Below are 25,575 nucleotides of genomic sequence, written 5' to 3' on the forward strand. Positions count from 1 at the left end.
GCAACCATGATTCCATGCACAAACTGTATCTTGCCAGTGTTGTCTAACCAGATTGAATTCACACCAGACTGAATTGGGTCTGTTTTCTTTGAGTTTGTTTTTTTCCTTTTTACACTGAACTGTAATTAAGAAAAAAATCTTGCTGAAATTCCCCTGGAGTTTCCAATAGAAAACCTTATAATAGAATTCTAGTGAAAGTGGATTTTTTTTTCTTAAACTGGGGAGAGACCAATCAAAAATAATCTCCCTTAACAGGATCAGATGTTAACCCACTTACGTTCTTCTTCTTACTTTCTGGTCTTGGCTACACGAAGACTTCCCTCTTGGATTTTTTTTTTGTGCATTAGAATTACTATGGCAGCTGAGTGCTTTTCAGCCTCTTGCTATAGATCATCATTTTTAGCCTTAAGCTTTGCTTTACCTCTTTTAACTTCTCAGCTGCAGTCTTGTATGTCAGATTTGTGACAGTCCTTTCCCTGGCTGAATGTTTGCTCTCCAAGTTCTGCGTGTTCTCTGTTCTTCCATTGCCTTCATCCAGCAGCTCAGATCACCACATGAGGCAATGCGTTCCTTAATTTTCTGCCTTATTTCTTGATGCAACTAAGAATGCTTTTACTTTGTGTCCCTTGAAATCTCTTGAGGTCTTAGTTAACAGAGTAAAAAGTTTTTCCAATTATGTCCAACCCCGTGCCACAAACTTTTCCTTATTCCACACGATGGACACCCTTCCACTTTGAAACCTTTTTTTCCCCAAATTCTTTTTAATCTGTTTTTATTTTCTTTATTTCTTCTGCATGAAATGAGGAGAAAAACACATGCTCTGCTTCTAAATTATAACTAAAACCTCAAGAGTGAGACTTGGCCTCTGTCACAACACTTTTTGCCAATTAGTCTGTATTGTCTGTGGTGGAGGAAAGCTAGCTAAGGGGGGTGCCCATTAGCAGCCTCAGAAAGAATGTGATAGGATCTAAACCCTATCCCCACTCCATCCCCCTGCAAATCAGAAGATCTGGGGACAATGAATAATTCATGATCCTCAAGAAGGCTCACTGTGTCTGTCTTCTAACTCCAGTGAACTTTATGTCAGGTTTGCTTCCACAAGGGAAAAAAAAACCCAACAAACTCCTAACAATGTTTTTTTTTATATATTTCAAAAACAAATAAAGAAAGAACAGAGTCTCTTACCACACTATTAACATTTTGAGATATTTCCCTGTACTGAGTTAAATTACCCCTTCAAACTTGTTAAGACTGTGATGTGTGCTGTGGTGTAGTCTCTGTGGCAATGTGCTACCCAGTCTAAGATGTAAAGCTGACTTGGAGTAAATTCCTAATTATTTATGGTGAAAAAGAGGAGGAGGAGGAGAAGTGTATTTTTTACTATGAAGTTGTGCCGTCAAAAGAAATATAAGCTTTTTTCCATGTACGTTTTTCTATTCTAAATGAAGGCAGTAGTGAATATAAGCACTAAGGGTGCTGCAAAGTTGTGTCCAGTGCCTTGTTTTGAAAAGCAAGGAAAATACTACAGAATATTAATTTACAGTAGTATCTAAGTTACCAGCATTTTTAAAATTACTTTTGCAAAGACTTCTACATTAATGTTTATGAGCTGGCTAATAGGTAAAGATAAAACGAGCAAACTTTACCAAAGAAAAGAGTAAAAACAGGTTTAACGGGAAGTGGAAGGTGAGTGGATGTCTATGCTCCAGCTGAGGAAGGAAAACACGAAGATATTTGAAAAGAAACAAATTCACAGAAGCAGCTTATTCTGTTAGAGGAGAAGAATGGTAGTTATTAACAAATGTATGATAACAGGTGATGAAATTAAAAGATTTTGGCATTTTGAATGAAGGTACTACTGTAGCAAAGATGCATGTTACTTCCTTCTGCAATCTCCTTCAACTTGAGAAAGTTTTATCCAGGGACAATTTCTTTTATTGGACTGCACACTGCTGATGAAATAGGGGAAAAAAGGGTATACTAGTTTAATTGCTAACTTTTTCAAACTGTACTCCCCAGGCACTTTCAGCCAAAGTAAATATAAATGTAAAGCTTTATTTTAAAAGAGGTTGCCTTTGTGCAAATTGTAGGCGACCATTCCTTAAGAAATTCAAGTCATTAACCTAAATGAATAAAGATTAATGTAACTAGTTTTAGGCATATGTATTTGATAGCAAGCATTTCTTACCAAAGTCCAAATGACATTTTTGAGGAGGTATAAACTGATACAAACTTTCTAAAATAATTATTTCTTCTTTCTAGGAAAAAGTAAGAAAAAGGATAAATGCAAAAATTCTCAGTTATATCCTCTGATTGAGAATCAGTTTTGTCCGTGTGACAAGTACAGTGCTCAGCCTGTGGGAAACTGGTCAGACTGTATTTTACCAGAGGGTAAGGTGGAAGTATTGCTGGGAATGAAGGTACAAGGAGACGTTAAGGAATGTGGGCAAGGCTATCGTTACCAGGCCATGGCATGCTATGACCAAAACAATCGACTTGTGGAAACATCACGATGCAACAGTCACGGTATTTAGAAATCTCTTTTCTTCCATCTGTTTACTTATCTGCTTTATTTCATTTAATATAATATGTGTACAGGTAGAAGCACAAGGTTAATGTTTATTGCTTAGGTTGCATTTTATCCCAAGATACCTTCAAACCCAGCATGCATTTTTGCTGACTCGCGAAATAGTAAACTTGATTTTTATTGATTACTATAGTGCAATGCTTAAAAGTAAAATCATGGTAAATTACTAACTATGTATTGTACTTCATAAAAGTAAAATTCTGTCACTTTTCCTGGTAACTGCACCTGTAAACGTGAGAATGAAGCCATTTGGAAGGGTCAGATACTCAAAAAATAACCAGGGACAGCACAGGACTATTTTGAAAAGGCTGAAATTATTTCCACAGATTCTTTAGATAGCTTTAATCTCCTTAAATAGCCTATCTCTAGGCATGCATTGACCTGACTTCAACAACACGCCACCCTTTCTCTGTGTAATTCGGTCATGTGTAAAACTAGGAAGTTTAACGACTTTATATTATCTGTATTCACATTGGTCCTGGAGGGATCAGCGTTCCTTCCTACCGTGGATGCATCTATAGTGTTAGGATCAAAACTGGCACTTCCTGATTTTCAGTGAGCCAGAAATGTGCTAATTTAATCACTGGAGTTTTTGTGTTCATCTGTTTTCCTGCTTGCAGTGCAAAATTGTTTCTGAGCTATTGGCATGAAATGCTGGATGTTAGTCTCAGTGCCTTTAAAAGGTCAATGTAAGTTTAATTTGTAAATGATTTCTACTTTATAATGTTAAATTAAGATAACAGAAATTTAATTTATTTACTTGGATAAAGTTAAAATAGCTAATCAAGGAAATTGAATGGCTTAAGGGGATTTTAATTAACACTATTAATTCCTGTTTAGAGCTATGATAAATTAGAAACTGAATGTATCAAGCCAAGCTGTAGCATATATTTGTGATTCAATGGAAAGGTGAGCATTCAGCTTAATGCCTCAGAGCAAAGTTGGAAGATAATTTTGTGAAGAATTTTCTCCCACGTTTATTTTTATTCAAAATCATCTTTTGCTGTACTTAACACATACTGAAAGATAAGTTTGCATAAATACATCTGAATGACAAAGTCTAAATCCTAAATCTCTATATCTACTCTAGGAATGTTCTTTAATTTTGTTCTCAGCTGTTTGTTCTATGTTGAGGGCTGTAAAGATTTAGTTTTGTTCTTTTGTGTAGTCTAAAGCGGACATGTTACACTTGCTTAGCCTGACCAGGACCACTTGCCGTCTTTGTAGTACCAAAATATGCAGCTACCTCTAATGACCAGCAGTTGTGTAAGCACAAATCTGCCTGGGCTGGGTAGTTGTTCTAATTGCAAGAATTAGAGAGATCTAAAAGAGGAGTAAAAAATGGAAAGAAAGGATATTTTCAACTGTCTTCGTTTACCCTGTTGTAACTCTTCATGATAGCAGTTTCTAATCTGATGGATTTTAACAGTGAATGTTGCCTACACTCACAGTGACCACAATGAATAATAATCCAGTGGAAAAGCTACTAACAGTAGATTGTTATTATACCTACTATAGCCAGGGTTACCATGTACATGCTATTAGCACAAGCAGGCTCCAGAGACAACCTTCCCAAAACACAATATAGCATTGCTTTGTTGTTCGTTTTGTTTTTTATTATTATTGGTTTTGCAGTTCCATCCCACTTTTCTCATGGGAGATTTGAAGTCTCTAGCTCTCTTTGTAAACTGGAAATATTTGTGAGTCGTTACTATATTTATTGTAGGTTGGGAAGCCTGAACCCTTTGCTTTTGGAGTGTTTTTCTTTTGAATTCTTTCTCTCCACACCATTTTAAGGTGTCTGGTTCTTTGATTCCCCTCACCGACCCACCCCCCACCCGCTGTTTTGTTACCTGTTTTTGATACTGAAGCACAAGGTATCTATGTGTGTTTTCTCATCAGTTCCATTCAAGGGAGAGAGCACATTTATCTTGGTCCATGGTGTAGTGCATGGGCAGATGAAGCTTGGAATTGCTGTTGAACTAACGCTGCATTCCTTGCACTTCCTAAAATTGTTTGACAGGAATTTCAGATGTACGGGGAATGAAGTATCTAACCTGACTTTGATGGTAAGGCGTTGAACTGATGCTAAGGAACATGGCACTGAAATTATTGTTTCCTTTCCAGTAGCTCTTCTAGAACAAAAATCTATTATTGATGGGTGTTGTACATATACATAGGACAGGTTATTTCTAAGGCTTACCTAAGTCATTGTCTGCCTTCAGCGTTTTTCCAGGTTTAGCGTACATTTGCAGATACGAGGGGGCTGGAACAACCAATGTAGAGGTTTCAATCTAATTTCAGTTTGCTGCCTTTTCTGAATATGTACTTTGTATTCATGGATTGCTTCCTGAGGATTTGTTTTATTTTTCTCAACATGTATAAACTGCTGTTTTGCCAGTTAAATCTTATTTTATATCTTGCCAGTATTTATTATGTTTTTCTTGTTATTTTCATGCCCTTGGTGTATGACAGTTCTTTAGTTTGGCATCATCTCTAGATTTCAGTGTGCTGCTTGTTTTTTTTCTTTAAGAACAAACATAAAAGCTATATTATGCCAAATCAACAAGGGACTTCTCCAGTACCACAATAGTTACCCCACCTCCTAGCAAATAAAAGTGCCTTGTAGCTTCCCATCAATCTGCTTTTAGTTTTGCAAGCTAAACTTGACAGGACTCATAATTCAAGCCTGCTTGGGTTATTTTTATAAACTCTAAGAGAGTTGCTTATTTCCCTATGGAAATGATAACACTGAATTTTTCACTAATTTTGTAAGTGATCCAAAGAAGAAGAGTCAGATTTGTCTGCTATGTTGTCTGCTTTATTCAGAAATCTGTTTTACTGTTAGTTCCTGTGAGTCCGTTACTTCTTTTCCAAGTAGTATAGTATGTAATCACGGTTTTTATGGGACATGATTTGGCAAATTAGCTTGGACTGGAAGAAAAATCAAGACCATTATTTAAGGGAAGATATTTCCTGTGTGGTGTCCGGCTTTTCCTTGAACTTTTGTTGTCTCCTAACACTATGAAATCGTGAGGTGGGAAAAGGGTGATAATTGTTCTTCAGCTGTGACAACATCCTCTAAATCTGACAAGAGGGACAAACTACACTCACACTGATGTTATGGATATATCACAGGATATGGTGTGTGATATGCTAAAACGCCACAAGAAACTCAGATTGCGAGACTGTAAAAAGTTTTATGTAAATACTGCTGTGTAAATTTATGAGGCCATGATCAGGTCACTGTTGCAAGTCATGCTGTTTTGAGTGGGAGGAATCAGAAGACAGAAGACACTGCTCTGCGGTGCCAAAAAATTCATAAGCTTTTTGTTTTGCAAAATGTTGGGTGCTTATAATCACAATTCAGTTGATTTACTCAGAAAATAAAAGGTAAACAGGACCAGAAGAATAAATATTTCAAAGCTGTTTTTACTGCTTGACACATCTCATTTTCAAAATATTTGAGAAGAGTTAACCAAGTTTCACAGACACTGAGGAGCTAAAGGAAGGGTGTGACACAAGGGAGGCCCTAAATTAGTAGACCCATAAGAGGATTCTTGCGATAATCCTTGAAATTTTGGGTGCAGCTATAAAGTCCCAAATATGCACAAGTTTCTCAGAAAGATGGGAGTGACTGTAACAAAAAAAGAAAGGCCAAATATGGTTAAATAAATTTGTTGTTACTGCGAGGTGACAATACTGGAGAAGCAGAGGGTAGAGTCCTTCTGAAGAGGGTTCTTAGCTTTCTGTAGCTTAACAGGTTCTTCAAAAGAAGCCCCATACTAACAGCTGAAAATAGACCAAAATTTTAGCTGCAGAGGTACAAGGTGGGTTTTTTTCTTACTTTCTTTTTTATCTGTGTTTTTTCACTATTATATATGCCTAATATTTTGATTTTTCTTTTCAAAATATTTTGTTTCAAGTGTGAGTTATCTTTATTGGTGAAAGAGTTAGCAACATTCAGCAGCCATTTGAAATATTCTGCTGCTGGTATTTCTCAGCCATACCAATTCTGTGGAGTGTGGGCAGGAGCTAACGGCTGACAGTTGCCAGCAGATCTGGTCATGTCAGCTAAAAGTGGTAACTGAACTGTTGTTTACCTGTTTTCTTTAATGGAAGACACATAAATTGCCCTTTTTCTGGTTCCTGCTTTGTTTCAGTACTACACAGGAAATTTTACTGCAGAAATATAAAAATGTATAGTTCACTCAGTAGTCATGGATGAGAGTTTTTTGGTTTTTTTGCTACTGGAAAAGCAGCAGTTGTTTTTCATCGCTTTAGCCCTCGTATGTATGTATGCTCGTATGCTAGTCATCACTAGCATACTAGAGCTTGATGGATAATGACATGTGTCTGCCAACAATCTGTTTCAGTGTATTTGTGAAAAAAAATTGAGTGTGTCTTTGTGGTCCCTTTAAATTTGGAATTTTCATCACCGAAAAAAAAATCAAAAGCAGGCCACTGTCATGCTTATGAACTACCCTATTTACTCTTCAATATTTAGTTTTTCTCCATCATATATCAGTTCTGAATCATGACCAACATACATAAGGTAGGCGGTGGTTGTGTTTGTGTGTGTGTACTGAAGGCAAACACAGTAGCATGGCAAACAGATGCCGCATTTTTATATAGGTCGTATTACCCTTCTTAATTCATGTCAGTTTACTGTTAAAACCTTAGGCACAGTCAACCAGTCCAGAATAGTTTGTCTGCTGCCTTATTAGTGTGAGATTATTTTCCCCTTTAGCATTAATTAAATGAGATGCATTGATTTGTGCTGACTCTACAAAGCCCTCCATGGCTACAAGGCTTATGCAGGGGATTAGAGAGGAATATCTGCGTATCAGTGAATACTTTTACAACAGCTGCTAAGAGTATCAACATGAATCGAGGAATTTTGTATTTAATTGCTTATGTGTGCGATAGTAAAATCTCATATGTTACAACAGAGTCTACGCGGTCCAAGATGTCAGTTACAACTTGCTGTATCCACTTGTATTTGGATTTTTTAAAATCTTCTTTTTCACTTTCAATATTCTAACCTGAAGCAATGCAAATTTATCAACAAAAGATAGCAAAATGTTAAAATTTAATTGAGACTTTCTGTTGAGTGTTCATTCTAAAATAAATATATTGCCCATAGGAGACTCTAATCTAGTATGTTAGTAGGCTTAGGTTCTCACATTGTTATTAGGATACTTTGTTGTTTCATAGCTTGTATACTTTCTAAAATTTTTTTAATATATGCAGGTTGCCATATTTGTCCTGTTATGTGTCCCCTAGAAATACGCTACCTATTGCCCTGCACCAGAAATACTAGCTTCGGCCTCTGCATTATGGTGCCACTGTATCTGCCCTGTCAACAGGACATCAGTCATGAAACAGTAATCCATCAACCCAAAGACCAGTAGTTAGTTCACCAGAGACAGAACTGCTGATGCAGGAGATAGTTAAGCATTAACAATTGCTCTCAGGTTTTGAAGCTTTGAAGGGTAATAATGGAAAAAAAGAAAAAAGTCATATGGAGTTTAATCTCTCTTCCATGGCTAGGCAGAAATATGAATAGTCTCAAGAAATACATATATTCTGTTACAAATAAAATGCAAATAATTGTATTTTTCTTTGTCCTGGAAGATAAGTTCCAAGAATTATAAAATTCCTTGAAACAAAATATGTGTTAAAGAACATAAACCATTCTGACATTGCATTTTCTCTCTTGGAAATGTAGCATGACATTTTAGTCATGAAAGCAGGAGCATAACTCCATCAGTCCTAAGGACAAAAGAGTTGATGTTAACACTTCCTAAGATGTTCTTTATGTGTGCACCCATCAAGTGGTCAGTCTGTTCTTACACATTGCAGGTGCAGTTTGTGGGGAAAAACCTTATTTCCACCTACTTAACCTGCTTTGTCATTAGACAAAGTGTAAAGTCCATTAAAGTCCTCCATTTTAAATTATCCATCACGTCTGTTAATGACTTTGTTCTGGGAGTCCAGATTTTATAGCCAATTAGCAACGGGACAGTAAACGTTTCCCTTTTAATGAGTTCAGTTCATACTCCTAGTGCTTTGACCTAATGGTTCAAAGCCATTTGTTAAATTGTGCTTCAGTAATAAATCTTTAATTATAGTCCTCACTCATAGTAGACAACTGTCCATTTCATAGCCTTGTGACATTCAGCTGATAGGAGCTGAAATAATTGAGAAAGTACTGCACTGGGAAAAGGAATAGGCCTTAGGAGATGGGCATCTCTTTCCAATACCCTTCTGGACCATGCAGGGCCAACGCTCTGTACCACAGCATCCCATGAACTCCAACATCCCTCAGGTGTTGTAGGGAGAAGGAAGAGCTGCAAGAAGCATGCAGTGAAAGACTTTAGTCAGGAGGAGAAACAGCAAGCAAAACATGAACTGCTGATGTCCGGAGAACATATCTTCAGCCTTTACAGTGTTGGTCTTCTATTTCACACCTTCACACTCTTTTTCTCAGCTCTTCTTCAAATCTGCTTCATTGCTCTCATTCTTTCCTTCTCTGCATCTATTGTATTTCTACCTTGGTAATTTTTTGCCTGTTCTTTAAAATGCAAGGCTCTAGCTTTCCATTTGCTGTAATTATATTACACAGTCTGTCTGCATGATATAATTATGTGATATTCCACCATACAGTCACCCACATCCCCACATATTAGAGGACTGTTTCTTTAATAAGATTTTACACTGTCTAACACAAGGGGCACCCTTTCAAGAATTATTAGATCAGAGTGGAAACAAGACTGAAAACAGCAAAATGCTCATTCATGTCCTTTCCATGTGAGCAACTATGTATCTGCATCACCAGTCCTATTTGCATGTAATATTTCTGGTTTCTATATTTTCTATGTAATTTTTATATATCACAATATGCTGTCTTCTCACTTGCTTTAATTTTTATAGCTTGGGCAAAGTTTACAAACACATAGAATATAACAAAAACAACAACAACAACAAAGTATAAACTTCTCAAAGTTCCTAAACATCTGCTTTTTGGGATTTGAGGGGTGATTGCTATGAACTTCTGCAGATTATCGTCCTTAATCACCCTGAAAGATATGTTGATGACATACGCACAAAAAGGCATCTGAGGTGATGACATGCTTCAGAGAAGCATTTTCAGAAAAGTACCATTAAATGGGTAGTAAATGGAGTGGAATAAGTCATTTGCAACAAGTCATTTTTGTTTTTAATTCCATCTTCTTTCTTGGCTAGGGAAATATCTGCAACCAATCCGAAGTCTGCTTCTGCCTGGGTTCCAAGGGAGTCCAGTGACACAGCTAAATACCAAATACTCCGTTGAGCGAAATAGTGAGGCACCTGATTGGAAAAAAAGATGCCAAGGGATGAATATGACAAAAACTTTCTAATGTCAGATATAGCAGGGTCATTTTCATTCTACACACTAATTACCTATAGAATGTAAATCACAGGCCACCATCATCTTATTTCTTCCCTTTGTCCTCTATTTTTATTTGTGGGAACATTCTTCATAACATTTTGCTGTGTGGTCAGGAGATACCAGAGTAGGCTCTTGAGGGAATTGCATTCTGTTTGTGCATCACGAAGGTATTACTTTTGGTAGGATGTTTATATCTTTTCTCCTTTTTCTTTGTTTTCTGTGCCTATGCACTGCATCTTTACAATTCTCTTGACTCTGTTCTGGGCCATTTATTTCCCTCTTCTCTCTCCCTGTCTTTTCTTACCCTTTCCTCTATTCCCCCTCAGTCTTTCTTGTCTCGTGTCTACTCTGGTTTGTTTTGTTCTGACTCTTTGCCCTGAAAAGTAACTTCATCCCTTTATTCTGTTCATGTCCTTGACCTACTTTTTATCCAGTATTCTTAGTGTACCAGTCGTTAAGACTTTTTTATGCTTGTCTTACATTTTGCATAATAATAAGTGCTTTTTTCTCTGCTTTTCAAAAACGTTCCACATTTCTAGTAGCTCCAAACCTTCGTACCTTGTAGAGCTTCTTTTTAGGCCTTCAATGATTTACTCCATTCCTGTTCTCTTCTTCCTGTTTCTTTTCCATTCCTCTTGTTCAGCTGGTTAATTTTCACAGGTGGAGTTTGGGTCTTGATGCCAGCTTTTCTGAGGAGATAGGAAGGAGGGAGAGGAGAGCATCATAGACCAGATATCATAGAGATGGCATAGGAAAGAGTTATATCGTGAGCAGAAGCTATTCCATGAAGCTTCTAGGATTAAGGGCTCAACATAAGATTGCAGTTCAGTATTTTTTCATTATAAAGTGGGTGGGAAATGTCAGCTGGCCCACTGCATCCTCTCCAAAATACATTAACATATAAGCAAGCTTGTCGTTTTCCATGTTATAACTTTTACTAAGACACTATACCTGTAATACGATGCTGTTCTGTCTTTACTGCATTCTATGATAAAGCAGTTTTAGTGGCTGACTTCAATGTAGATATTTCATAGACAGTATGAAAAAGATTGCTGTAGTGGTATGGTTTTATTTGATATTTTATGGAATCACTTGAACTACTGCTCTGTGTAATTAAAACGTTATCTGGGACTTGTGTATAACGAAAAGTATCTGATACCACATCTGTCTGCAAGATTCTAAAAATCTTGTTAAACTTTTTGGCTAAGATTCTCATTATCTCAAAAAAAAATCTTTGTTGTCCTCATTTGGATGAGCTGAAGGGAAATAAAGCAGAATATTTTCTAATTTGTCCATCATTTTAGTTTAGTACGTTCCACACAGGCTGCTTTTGGTAGGTTATGAAGTGTTCCCATGCTATAGTTATACAAGTCCCAAACTATCGTGATATCCTGGAGAAGATCTTTTTCTATGACAGGGGCAGATTGGTAAGATCCCTTTGAGATTAATTAAGACAAATTTAAAATAGCTCAGGGGTTTATGGAAGTCATTAAAATAAAGTCTTCCTGAAGCAGCCTGTACCAGTTAAAGTTGTCTACTTAAGGATGTACAATATTTTAAAGAAACTTGAATTTGTTTCTTCCAGACATTAATTACAGAGGCATAAATTTAACAAATGCTAAATGGTACAATTGTGTTAGAAAGGTTTCTCCAGAAAAAAAAAATTACTTAAAAAGAAAATTACTTAGAAGTTATATTGAAAGTAAAGGCAGCACTTCAGAAACTCAAGTTCATAAAGAGCAGTAAAATCTTCACTTAGTTCTATCAACCAATAAATATCACTAAACACTGTGTGGAGGGAATTGCTTCTTTTAACTCTTGTTATTGTGCATATTCATTCGGTAGTTTCTTGGTTGTATGAGTATATGGTTTTGTATAGCGCCTAAGAGAGCTTGTTAAAAGCTCATTTCTGGTGAAACTATAGAGTTGATGTTTATGCAATCAAAGTTCAATGTAGGATGGGGCTCTGGGATCGGGTGCCTCTGATTTCTAAGACTCACTCAGAGATGTCCAGTAAGGTGAAATGTAATCAGTCTTGCACTTACTACTGCAGGGCAATCTGTGTCCCCATCCCTGATATGTAGTGATATGATCTTCAAAAATATATTGTGTAACACAGTGTACCTTTCATACAGTATCACTGAACTAATCAATCAAATGGTGAGAGAGATTTAATAAACATGCTTGTAATTCAAGCTAATAACATTCTAGACATTTTAAGGAAGATACATTTGGCGAACAGTAGTTCCACAGTGCTCAAATTCAGGAAGTGCTCTGTATATTTATTTAACCATTTAACACTTCCAAACAGAGGAAAGCTATATAGGATAAAATCATCACCTGAATTCGACCACACAATATTTTAAATGTTACTGGATTTTTAAAAATAAAAACAAAACCAAAAAAGACCAAAAACCAGCCTTCTATTCTTTATAGCTGAAACAAATGAATGGAAGCAACTAGAATTAGGTATCTTCTTAAGTGTTTGATTCTTTACACAGCTTGTGATTGTTTGGTATTGGCTGCTTTTAGAAGAGACAGAATAACTTTACAAAAATGTATAGGTTGAAAACACAAAGCTGCTAACATCAGCTCTGATGAAAATGACAGTGATTGCTTTCAAATAAAAAAAAAAAATCAAGATCTGTGAGAAACATTTGAAACCATGCCTAGCAGGCTGTGCCAATCATTTGAGAATGATCTTACCCAAGCATGCGTTAATTTTGCAACTGTGTTCATCAAATATTTTAATTCACTTCTAAATGTACCCAGGTTTCATCTTTAAAGTGAACATTTGCCAATAGTAAATACATTGCAGATCTGGCACAGGAAAGGAGAGAGGAGATTTCAGATAGGTTTAGGGTATAGTTGTAAAAATGCAGTAAGGACCAGCTTTTTATTTCAGGTTTTATAGCTTCTGCTGTAAATATTAGCATAAATGACACATATTGTAGAACTATGGCATATGTTGCTTTCGAAAAAAAGACATTTTCACATATTCACTGAATTGAGGCCTCATGTTACTCCCTGCAGACCATGTCATACCCCTTTCCAACCTCTCAGGACCAATGACTTATCCAAACCAAACATCTGCTTTTCCATTCAGCGCGATTATTCAGTGTGCTACTGGGAGCAGATGGCTGTTAATCGGCAGATCATTAATGTGGCAGGCCACTCTCTCTTTCTAGCCTTAGAAAGGTCAAAAGGTGTTAAGTTCCCTCACTTCAGGCTGGTAAGATGCATATCTTTTGATTCAGTTGGATTTTTGATGTATAACTGTGATAGAATTACTTTATACAATTATGGAGGAGCTTTTAATTAAATATTTTTTCCTTAAAAAAATAAATTGTTTTTACAGTGTAAGAACGACCCAACCAAGAGGTGGGTTACTGTCAATTACGCTGTAGCTGTCAGAAAGTTTGAATGCTGAAATCTGGTGAGTGTGAATCCTAATCACATAGCAGCGAGGATGCTCAGCTGCTACTCTAACAGTCTCCAACTCTATGTGTCAATTTTCTGCAGAATTCAATTTAGCCCTAATGATGAAGAAATCTCTCTATTCACATAGTCCTGTCAAGTCAAACTTTGGACAATCTAAATGAAGTAGACGAGGGCTTCAGGGAAAGTGGCAGAGTGACATGCTGAAGAGATTTCACTTTCTTTTCCATTCATGCAGGTTATATTGAGGAAGCCTGTATTATTCCATGTCCCTCAGACTGCAAGCTCAGTGAGTGGTCCAACTGGTCTCGCTGTAGTAAATCCTGTGGGAGTGGAGTAAAGGTTCGGTCTAAATGGCTCCGTGAAAAACCCTACAATGGTGGAAGACCCTGTCCAAAGCTAGATCACGTCAATCAGGTAATTTGATTTATATTTACATTATTGATATAGATCCATACCTCAGATAACTCTTTTAGCTGTATTGTTTGTTGATGTAGAAAAACTATACAACATACGGGGCAAATGCAGGTAGAAGGAGGAGTATGTGTTGGCTTAGATTTCCTCAATCAGCATAGGAGCTGCCTTCATTAATTCCTCATCAGCAAGAACTTAGCACATTATCTGAACTGTAGATTGGAGACAAAGAAACATTCTTACATGCAGATTAAGAAGACCAGGTTTCTGAAGATCTTCTCATACAGTGGGTAAAATATCTCATTAGAGATGCTCAAAATGACAAGATTCTTAGTGTCATTCCCCAACCACCTTAGAACAGAAGGCAAATTAAAACTTCCCAAACACTCACACAGTATCATCCCAGTGTCCCTTAGTGGGTTTTAGTCAAGCTGGAGCTTGACCTTTGGGGTACACTCACACTGGCACTGCAGTTCCAGTCAGGAATGCACTTCTGAAGTCAATCTCCCAGTATCCCACTAACCATACTTGATTTTCCAGTGTGGAGTAGTCTGGCTGCACAGTCTTGGATCTTCTTCAAATGAAACTAAGTCAGAAAATGTGATCCAAGAGCACACTAGGAGTGCTTTGACCACTAATGAGGATTTAGTCTTTGGGACCAAGCTTAACACTAGTCCTAGTCAACTCCTGAAGCTTGTTTGCTCCTGTTTGCTTGGAGAGTATTAGAAAGAAAAACCTTCCTTGTCAATTAACTTATGCTCTTCAGAATTGATTTATATTCATATTACTGTTGAATTTAATTTAGTCTGCAGAGGCATGTTAAACAGCCACATGGTCTTCTCTTTAAATATTCAAAGATTGAAAAAAAATATGTACTGTCAATTTACATTTGAATAAAAATTCATGTACTTAATATTATCCTATTGACATTTTGCTAGCACAGAGCGAAATTGCTTGTTGATCTAATTTTCTACTTTAGGGAATGTAATTAGTTCTAATTTAGAAAATAATAAGTGTTAAACTGCAGCTAATAAACTAAGTTTGTGATCTATTTTAACGAAATACAAACTGGAATGACGGTTGGCTGGTTTGGGTCAACATGTAAATATGCTTTAAATTAGGAGGAATGTGTTTCAATAGGAGCAAATTATAGTCTATACAGACGTCTTTTTCCTTCTTTAATATTCATGTAGTGCATAACAGGCTTGTATTTTTCTGCATCGAAGGTGATTTTGCTAGAGGTCTGTTAGCCACTTGTATGCAACACTATTGCCCTCTACCGGTACTTTGAGTCAAATTTGTTTTGTTGCAGTGTTACATGGTACTTACCAAATAATAACAGATAACTCAAAATGTAATTACTGTAAAAATAAAACTGAAATATAATACTTTCATGAGAAGGGAGCTCTACAGATAAGATAGGAATGTTGAAGAATATAGAGGCTGTATCTTTTAATTTTAAATACATTCACTATCAATTCAGAAACATGCAGGGAATACACCTGCATTCTAATTTTGAGTTAATTATTTAATCTAAATGTGATCCACCATTCATTCAGCTGGAAAACTACTGACTCTTCAGAATATTTAGTTCAATTATTAAATGTAATTTTTTAAATTTATGTATTTATTATTTATATGTAACATTCTTCGTTGCTTACATACAAAGCATAAGGGTTCAACTGGGTCTTTGGTACCCACAAGTATGTGGAAAATAACGTATAGAGGCGCTGTGCTGTAAGCTGAGATCTAGGAATTATGAACTCTGAGGAAAGACTACAAAGTGTTGTCTAGCACATGGAAGAGAAGATGCGAGGGAGGATGCTGGCAGTTTGCTAGCATGTACATAAAAGGCTGTTCAAAGAAGATGGAAATAATCCATTTTTCATGGTCGTCATGGATAGGATAAAAAGCAGAAGGCTTTGACTGCTGCAAGCAGATTTGGGTAAAGTCTTGGGAAAACTTTCTAATGGTAAGGCTAGTGAAACATTGAAATAAAGTGCTTAAGGCATTTGTCAATTTTTAAGAGCAAGTTGCTCAACATCTCTCAGGGCTGACATGTACAACTGTATTTTGGAGGGGGACTGAACACAGTGAATGCTAGATGTCTTATTGAGCATCTGTCCTTCTAAGCCATGCATACCAGGGTGACTCCCAAACCATACTCCAAATGAGTGAAACCTGCTTAGCACCCACTTCACTAGGCTAAAACTCATGATAATTACAATAATAATAGAGTCAGGTTTATTATAAAGTCATGTCGATGGCCTTCAGAGGATTTAAAATACAGAGGCTAATCTGGGGCTGTTAGAGAAAATAAGGACATCCTTCTCTTCCTTGGCTCCAGGCATTATTTGCCTCCTTATCCAGCAGGTGGGTATGCAGTCCTTACACCACCCAGCTGCCATGGCCTGCTGTCATAGTTACAAAAATGCCAGTAGGGTCAGGAGGACACCACTAAATGCAGGCAATTCAATATAAAGTTCTGATTTGGCATACTGGCAAGATATCCAATTTTTATGTTATTTGAAAGGCTCTTGAATATGCAGCATTTATTTATTTCCCCTTATGCCAACCAGGGTGAGACATATAGAGATATTTCCCTAAATTAAGGCTTCACTATTCTCATTTTGGAAATCCTGGACAAGAATAAAGTGCCACTTCCCATGTGACTACAGTTGTGCACTGAATCCAGCACCTTCCTTAGCATGCATTTACACCACCCATCTTTATGCCTGAGTTAATGCTTATGTAGTTCAAAGAAGACCCAAATATGCTGATTACGCTGGTCTTATTGTGCAAGGGCTAGTCAGCTGTGTGGTGATATATCAGACTCTCTACACATTCATTGTTCAAGGCATTATATTTTTTGTGACCAGTGGTAATTAGTTGCAGGTTAACTGATAAACTATCAACCCATCAGCCCTCTTTTTCTGTCCAAGCAGTATTGCTGAAAAGCAATCAAGGACTTATATAAGACAATGTCTTAGATTGTCTAGAAATACTAGTTGTGCTGACTTGATACCCAGAATGATATGTGAAGTTAGCTGGTATAAGATAATTTTGAGGCAGTGGGCTTTAAGTAATCTATTCATAATTAGGATTCTCAATGAAGGACTTAGGAGCTTTTGGAAGGATGAGAACTGCCAGTTTCTTTTATTCCCCTGAATCTATTGTACTTAATGCTGTCAGAACAATTTCAGTTAGTAGAGAAGTCCAGTATCCTCTCCAAAACCACTGAGGATTTTCTCTTGTCTTAGGGAGACTGGATTCCCTACTGTGTGAAGAGTTGATGCTCGTTACAGACAAAATGGGAAAACAGTTTTATCGTGTGTTAGGGTCTGAGAAAGAGACTAGATAAGTTGCCATCTCTTGTCACTAGTTGTGATTTATAAACTTTTATTTTCTTCCAAGGGCAAACTTCTTGCACAAATGCCTCATGACAGCAAGGGAGATCCAAAAGGAAAAATTGCATGCCTTTTGCTTGGCAGAAGTGATAGAATATTGTTTGTAATAAAATCTAAATGAATGCCATTTAAATTCATATGCTTCACTCTAATAATTTTTTTTATCTTTGGTTTTTCTTTTGGGTTCATGAAAATACTTTCTTCAGGCTCAGGTAAGAATTTCTAAAATAGAGGGGTAACCTTACTGTGTTCTTCCTGTTTGTTCTCCAATGTTTACATTGTCTGTCCTTTTTTTTGTATGTTTGAGAAAATGTATGGAACACTGTATAAATTACTATATTGAGATACTATTTCAAATCTGTATTCAAAGCTAAACATAATACTAATGCTGGCACATTAATATATTAAAGTGATTTTAAGCATCCACAATGAAAAATAAAGTGAACCAGTATATATTCGTATAATTTACCTTGAGTTCACCGCTCTTTAGAAATACAAAAAACCCACAACTAACAACACTGGGATAGAATAACTGAAGATAGAAGGATAGAAGTAAAGTTTTAGCAGAATTTTAGCAGCATTTTTCTAAAAGTTTTTCTTGTGAGCTAGCCTAGTTACAGATTTTATGTTAGTTGTGTTGATGTTATTGGTGGAAATGGCATAGCATGGGATTAGCAGCAGAGAAAACCAGGGAATCTGTCATTAAATATCTTAGCTTCTGACTTTTTATATTTCTAGTTTTCTATCAAGTATTTTATCTGCAATATTACTACGGACTCTAAATCAGCAAGTTTACATTTGTTATTCTTACCAAAAAGAGCGTTAACCTTTTTTTTTGCATGATCACTGTTGCATATTTACCTTACTTGTGTCCAACAAAACTGACAATCAATGTGAATTCCAGGTATATGAGGTAGTCCCCTGCCACAGTGACTGCAGCCAGTACGTATGGGTTACCGAGCCTTGGAGCGTCTGCAAGGTGACCAATGTGGACTTAAAAGAGAACTGTGGAGAAGGTGTTCAAACGAGGAAAGTCAGGTAAAACAGTGTTGCTCCTCCTTTACCTTAGAGAACCTTCACTTTCAGCCATGGCTGTATTTAATTAGATGTAATTCTGTGTAACGTATATTGTTGTCTAGCCATAGATACTGGACCAGAACCTGGCTGATATAAATCAGAATAGCTTCAATGACTGCAGTATGGCTCTGTCTACTGGTTAGGGATATAGACCTTGATTCCTAATTTATAAACTAATGTATATTGTACTTATACTACGACAACCACTGCAACATATGATTTTAGTGCTTTTCTGAAAGGTGAAGAGGTCCTCTTTCTATATGAAACTATGATTTAAAAAACACTTTTAAGTACATATGGACTTCGGAATAATGGTTACACTTATTACAGGAAAAGGTGGCAAAAGTGAATGAAGTGAAATAGAAAAAGCCAGAAATCTTCTGTTGTTTATTGAGCATGATCTAGGCATCCTGTGTGCTTGCTCGTCATCCTAGAACTCTGAAACATCTAACTTTTCATTTATTATGACATAATGCCATTAAAGTACTAATTCCACAAAGCTAATATATGGTCATGCTGTATCTCTTGTGTTTACCTTAGAACAGAGAGAGTGTTTCAAAAATTAGTTTAGTCTAATAAAGTAAGATATTTGAAAAAAAAAAAAATGGAAGAAACTCCTAATATCTATCTCTGTGTGGAAGGCTTCCTATTGATATGAGCTTTTCTTTTGCAATTCTGGAAAGCAGATGGAAGCCTCTTAATTTGAATGATATTAGTCATGTACTAGTTAGTTTTCTGCTGGCAGGTGGAAGGGGTACGTTAAGAGTAGATACCACAGCACTGGAAATACTGTGGAATGAAGACTTGACTTCAGCTCTGCAAAACTAAGTGTATTCATTTCTCATCTTAACTGGGTCTCCACCTGCTAATTTAACATAACGGTACTTTAAAAGCATCTGTGTAAATTAGGCATTAATACTAAGAATATAAAGTTTTAAAAGTTTTAATATTTCTAGATTTAAAATTGTCCTTTGAAGCATGCACAAAATATGTCTAAACTATAGATGATTCACATTATTCTGGCTTAGAGGTAAGCTAATGTCAAGTAAATCACTTGCACAGAAACTCTCAGCAAATCACTGATAGGGACCATTTAAATTCCGTGTATTTCTTTATATGCTGTGATCTGTGAAAACGAGGATTATTTTTGGCTCTTCAGTTTTGCTTGGATATTCATAGATCAATACTTAGTTCTGTTACTTCAATTACTTCATGTTCTTTATGTGCTAACCAAATGTTAAGATGCTTCAGAACACTGTGGAATACAGTTACTGTACAATATCCATGGCAAATGCAGTTTATGTGCAGTTCTTTTTTCCAGGTGCATGCTAAACACTGTGGATGGTCCTTCTGACACTGTAGAGGATTATCTGTGTGATCCTGAAGAGATGCCACTTGGTGCTAGAAAATGCACATTACCGTGTCCAGAGGACTGTGTTATGTCTGAATGGGGATCATGGTCTCGATGTTCTTTGGTAAGAAGTATACTGAGGTGTAATGTTTATAGTTTTAGGAGGATACTTTAAAAATGTATACATGACATATTGTGCAAAGACGCTGAATTGAGCAGTGGTTACATGTGTAAATATCTGTCTTTACTGTCGTATTTAGGGTCGTTGATAGTTGGTGGCAGATAAAGTGTGCCAGTATTTTCCATTAAGTGAAATTGTTCCAAAACACAAAATATAATGTCCCCAGTGGCCTTTCTTCAGCATGGGGTGGGTTCTGTGTGGTGGAATAACTTTGGCACTGGCTTGTGAGTCCATCTTTGAGCGTAGCTGTCAGCCCCTCCATAGCAGTGTACTAAAAATGTCAGTATCCTGTAACAAGCAGTCTGTAGATCAAGACTGAGCAAAGAAAGATAATTTTGGGTCTCCTCTCCCCCTCCTGCCAGCAATTTCAAAAAGAAATGTCAAAAAAAACCCCCTAAACCAAGCATGAAAAAGTGTTTCAGGACCTCTGAGTATTTGGGCTCTGGTGCACTACATTATAGCATTTGGAAAGTGAGCATCCCAACATCCAGTCTATGAGTGAAATAGTTCCAAAGCACTACTACTGAAATATGAACTAGTTAGAAAAGTACCAAGGTGTTACCAAGTTAGAGAGTATTTCACATTGGGTGGTACCAAGGTGAAAGAGCAGACTAAATCCTCTCTGAAATAACACGGAAACGGTTTCTTACACAACAGAATGAGCCTGTTATTTTACATTTGTGCTTTGTGAAGGGATTACTTGAAAGGTTGTTATAACGTTGCATGAAATGGTATCAGGGTGCCAAAACATGAAAGCTGTTTCCAATCTCCCTTTCAAGCCGTGCAATGTAAGTAGCGTCCGTGAAAGGTCAGCTGAATCCCTGAGACAACCAGATGATGGAAAGTCTTGTCCTGCTGCCACCGAGACAGAAGTTTGCACTTTGAACAAAAACTGCTACCACTATGACTACAACGTGACAGGTATTTGTGGTGTTATGCTCTACTGACAGCGTGGGACTATGGCTTACTTATATTTGCCTCACTGGGCAGATTTTTTCAACTTTCCGTTCTTATCCAGAGGGAGCTGTGGAGCTTGTACTGCAAACTGGTTCAGGCTATTTGATCCAGATAATATATTACTGGAGGCTTTGCAACTTGGGGGAAGTGTGATGCTGTAACTCCAAGAAATGCATTTCTCCTACCATTTTGTGATTTGCTCAATATCCACACAGACAAAACCAAATATGAACTTGTCAGGAAGGCATCATGGCACCGGCTATTTGAAGTCGCTGTTTCCAAAAACGTGTAGCAGCTGGGCTCCGTGAGCCCCTGCGTGTGTAGAAGTTGCTTGTGAGGATTATTTTAGACCATCAGAATTAGAATTATGTGGGACATTGGATCATTATGAGTTTTATCTAAAATGTCTGCTACGCTAATGAATTCCTTACTTCCAGACTGGAGCACGTGTCAGCTCAGCGAGAAGGCCGTCTGTGGTAACGGCATCAAAACACGGATGCTCGACTGTGTTCGCAGTGATGGCAAATCAGTTGACCTGAAGTACTGTGAAGAGGTGAGTGAGTACCTGTGAGTAAACTCCCTTCTAATGGTGCTAATTAATGCTGAGCCAACTGAGCTATACGGCATGTAACCCATCTTCGCCAGATGTTTTGCAACACTATTCATGGATTGTTAAGTACCTCTGAAATGAACTGTGCCAGCAACTGTGATTTTTATACAATTTCCTTCGGTTACTTTTAAGTGCCTCTGTGAACGTACGGTAATTATTATGTCCTGAAGGAAATTACTTAGAAACAATAATTAATAAAGTAGAATAAAGGTAATAAATCTTAATCAGAACACTAATCATCATTCTAATTTGATACAATTTCTGCATGGAGTCTTGGACAGCTGCCAGCATCAATCATTTACTCAATGTGTTGGAAAACTATTTCTCACGTGCCATTCTGCAGCTGGGCTGAATGCTAACTTCTTGTATCCAGCTGTGCAATGTGAACGATACCCAAGCTAGCGCGAAAAAATGTGCAGCATGAATGAAATATTAAATAGGAGCATGTATAGGGAACTAACTGGCAGGCAGGAGCACTTAAATTTTGAAAACGCCATTTTACAAATATTCAAACAAATTTCAAAGTTGACAGCACTGGTTTTCTGACATTTTCTGTGTTGGTCTTAATGTTTTCAATTGCATGGAGATAGTAATGTGAAGGAAAATGAGAAAACAAACCAAGTGTTACGTTAAGGGCAATCTTACATGCATTTCTGATGGAAGGTAACTGAACTTGTTTCAGCTGCCATTCCCCCACCACCTTGATATCAGAAACAAAATCACTTGCAATAGGGGACTAAGGTGGAGCAGCCTCCACAGCAGCTTTGGTACCAACACCTTTTCTGCTGGACCTTCCTGGCTAGCGGATGCTCTTCAGGACGTGCCCATAGAGGAGTGTCTCATCAGAAATGGAGGGAGTCAGGAAACTCATCATGTACTCTGGACTACAGTTTTGTAATGGTGTATCTGACCTGCTTAGGCTTCCCCAACCCCGTCCAACATCCTGGATTCCTGAATCCGTAAGTCCTTAGCAAAGGCAGGAGATTTCAGCTGAGGCTGGCAGCCTACTTTTGTCCTAAGTTCTCCTTCACACATAGCTCTTGGGTTTATAATCAAATCTAATAATTTGATGATTTATGCCTCAGGAAAAAACTCAGGATCTGGCTACCTACCAGCAAGTTTCTGTGAAGTTAGTAGGGGAATGCATTAATGCATTCTGTTAATATTTTAATGCATTAAAAGAAAAAAAATTTGGCTCTCAGCTTATTTGTAAAAGGCTGCAATATTGATTAATTCATACCAAGACATTATATAAAATATCTATCCACATGAATACTTAAATAGAAAAATATGTGCTTTATTAGATTTTAAGGGGAAATATATTTCTTTCACCATGAGCCAAGAAATTATTCCTGTTGTTAACCAAAGATTCTGAGCAACGTTTAGAACAAATCTTTACATTTCACACTGAAGTCTCATTGCAGAAAACTTCTGGAGCTTTCCTGCTTTTAAGAAATGAAAGTTTATTACTCAGAGAAATAATTAGGACAACAACATAATATCTCAAAAGCTACTTGCCGTAAATGACTGCCCAATAGACATCACTACAGTGGGGTCCTGGCTTTATCAGCAACTGCTGTAATACAGTCATATTTGCCTTTTTGATATGCTAGACCATATAGAGAGATATCTTCCTGTAGAAAGCTCTGATCCACTCCCCAGTCATACTGTTAAGACTATTTGTTGAATTATGGATGTATAAGCAGTGGTACAACAAGGTCAAAGGCTGATCGAATAACTGTGAGGAGTAAAACCTGTTAAACTGATTAACAAGAAAGCCAAGCTGTTCAGATCTTACCAGACCCTTCACTCTAAAGATGTGAAGGCCAACTCTGTAACCTTCCAGGTCACGAGATGAGAGGATTCAAGAAATTATCAAAATGTCAATATATACTGTGTCCTTCTTACTAATCTAATCACAGGTGATCCTTCAGGGTGGGGTGGTTTTTTTTTGCTGTGTTTTTGCATTACAAGGGCAGTGCAGAAAGATTAAGTGAAGTTCAAAATAAGGTGCATGCAATTACAAAAGTTGACGAAAAGAGAAAGATGAAATAATTTTGTAATGACTTAGCTAATGGTATTTCCCCTGAGCTATCATAAAACTTTATACTAGATGTGTGAATAAAACAAAAGCTTTGTTTAATTTATGTGTAGATAAATTTACAGAATTATGACTCTTACTATTATACATGAAGAAGAAAGATTAGTATAGCTAAACCTATCCTGATCCCTAAGAAACGAAGTCACCTGACTGCAATGTCTGAGTTCCTATATAATATGTCATTCAAGAAACTAATAAAAGCCATATATAAAAAACCCCTCCACACTGTCTTTTGACTACCACCATCTCCAGGTATAAACATCAGCATAGTTAAATGCTAACATTTAACTCTGTGTTCTGGTTTCCTAATGTGTCCGTATGATCTTGTGTTTGTTTCAGTCAATCAGCTAAAGAAGCTAGCTGGTCATCCTGATTACTGCCAGGATAAATCAATTTCTAGAGCTTATTTCCAAGTCCTCGTTATGTTAACACAGTTCCCTTCAAACTCTCAAGGCACAGTAATACTGGATTACTTGCTCTCGAACTCTACAAAATTAGCACATCACAAGAACTCGGTTTGTCTTGAGTATTTGAAAATCAAATCACCTAAAGCAAGCTGGTCCTGGTCATATTCATATTTATGGGCTTATTTATATTCATTTACCTTCAATTAAAGATCAGAAAAGCCTAGAAACCAGCAGTTTTGTCTACATTAGAAAGCAAACTTCTCTGTTTCATTGGCAAATACTCTGCTTGTCAGATTGTATGATTAACCTCTGGTAGAGGTGCCAAACACTCCTATAAGCAAATACATGCACTTCGTGGTTCGCAGGGTTTATAGAGCATGCTGGTCTGGCAGCCTGCTGCCCCTGGTGTGTGCAGCCAGGAGTACAGGGTGCTCAATGGTAGCTTTCAGTGTTACTCCTCTAGTACTTGCCGTTCTCAAATCAGAAACCACAACTCATCCAGAACAGAGGCTCTTTCAAGCAAAGAAGCTACTGAACACTTTTTCATATGTTTTCTAAGCTCTTCTGGGTGAATTGTGGTTCAGTTGAAGGAAGGAGAGGGATGAGAAAATAATATGTGATTAATATCAAATTGCAGCCTGCCAGTTGTTCACCAAATCTGTTTCACTTCAGTATCTAAGACATGGAAATGGCAGATCACTGTGGGTAATCTGGCCTTCAGCTTTCTCCTCTTTGCCTTTAATATCTCTCTTGGTCCTTTCCTTCTGTAGCTGCCAAGGTCCAGCTGAGAAGGCCAGTCTTGAAAGAAAACAGTCATGTTTCTATAATTGGCAGGAATCAATTCAGCAGGTCTTAAAGCCTTTGGTCAGAAGATTTGACCCAAATATAGACTTCAAAGATGGTTCTCTACTTTCCTAATTATCCAAATTCTAGATTACCCAAAGGTTTGAGGTGTTGCCTCTGTGCAGGAGCTGGATAATCAAGGTTATACTGTTCCACAGAGAAAAGCCAAGAACTCATTATTTGATGCATAAAACAGAACAGAAGTCTAAAACCTCATTTGTCTCAATAAATGGTACTGCAAATGCAGATTTAAGACTTGGTGAGTCTATCAGGGTGAAACATTTCCAGTACTTATGGTAGTTTATTTATGGAGGACATGTTAATGTTGTGCCTAATTATTGCTCTGTGCTTGCATTTAGTAGGAAATAGTGTTTTTATTTCCTTTATAAAGTCTTAACTGCTGGTTTTATTTCATTAACCTTTCCAGTCATTAAAATTAATAGGTTTTGAAATGTCTAGTTTGCTTTTTTTTTTTTTAAACTATGTGGGGATTTTATCTACTTAAAGATATCCACAGCCTCCTGGGATTCTGAAAGGCCTCAATGATGATTGGGGTCCACTGGTGAGGGACAATGAAGAGGGCAGTCTTTTATGCTGGGAAGCTGCAGACCTGTTCATATTGGCATGATTGATTTTCTTTCACATTTTAAATCATACACACTGTAATCAACCTATCCTTTTAACTCATTCTGAAGCTATGCAGGCTGTAGGGATTATTATTGTCATGCTAGTAATTTTGCCATCAGTTGTATTCCATCGTGCATCAT

At 37.1% G+C, this 25,575-nt stretch overlaps 1 protein-coding gene across 1 annotated transcript in view; it reads left to right on the forward strand.

The window, feature by feature from the left end:
* The window catches only part of THSD7A (thrombospondin type 1 domain containing 7A), a 300,628-nt gene that overhangs the window by 254,413 nt on the left and 20,640 nt on the right, over positions 1-25,575 (forward strand). The window contains exons 15-21 of the mRNA XM_064444530.1: positions 2,263-2,526; positions 13,699-13,877; positions 17,488-17,493; positions 18,186-18,319; positions 19,680-19,833; positions 20,670-20,811; positions 21,285-21,400. Of these exons, the coding sequence (XP_064300600.1) occupies positions 2,263-2,526; positions 13,699-13,877; positions 17,488-17,493; positions 18,186-18,319; positions 19,680-19,833; positions 20,670-20,811; positions 21,285-21,400 (995 nt within the window). The remainder of the gene's footprint in view (positions 1-2,262; positions 2,527-13,698; positions 13,878-17,487; positions 17,494-18,185; positions 18,320-19,679; positions 19,834-20,669; positions 20,812-21,284; positions 21,401-25,575) is intronic.

This window comes from Phalacrocorax carbo, chromosome 2 (genome assembly GCF_963921805.1).
Source record: "Phalacrocorax carbo chromosome 2, bPhaCar2.1, whole genome shotgun sequence".
Lineage (NCBI taxonomy): Eukaryota > Metazoa > Chordata > Aves > Suliformes > Phalacrocoracidae > Phalacrocorax > Phalacrocorax carbo.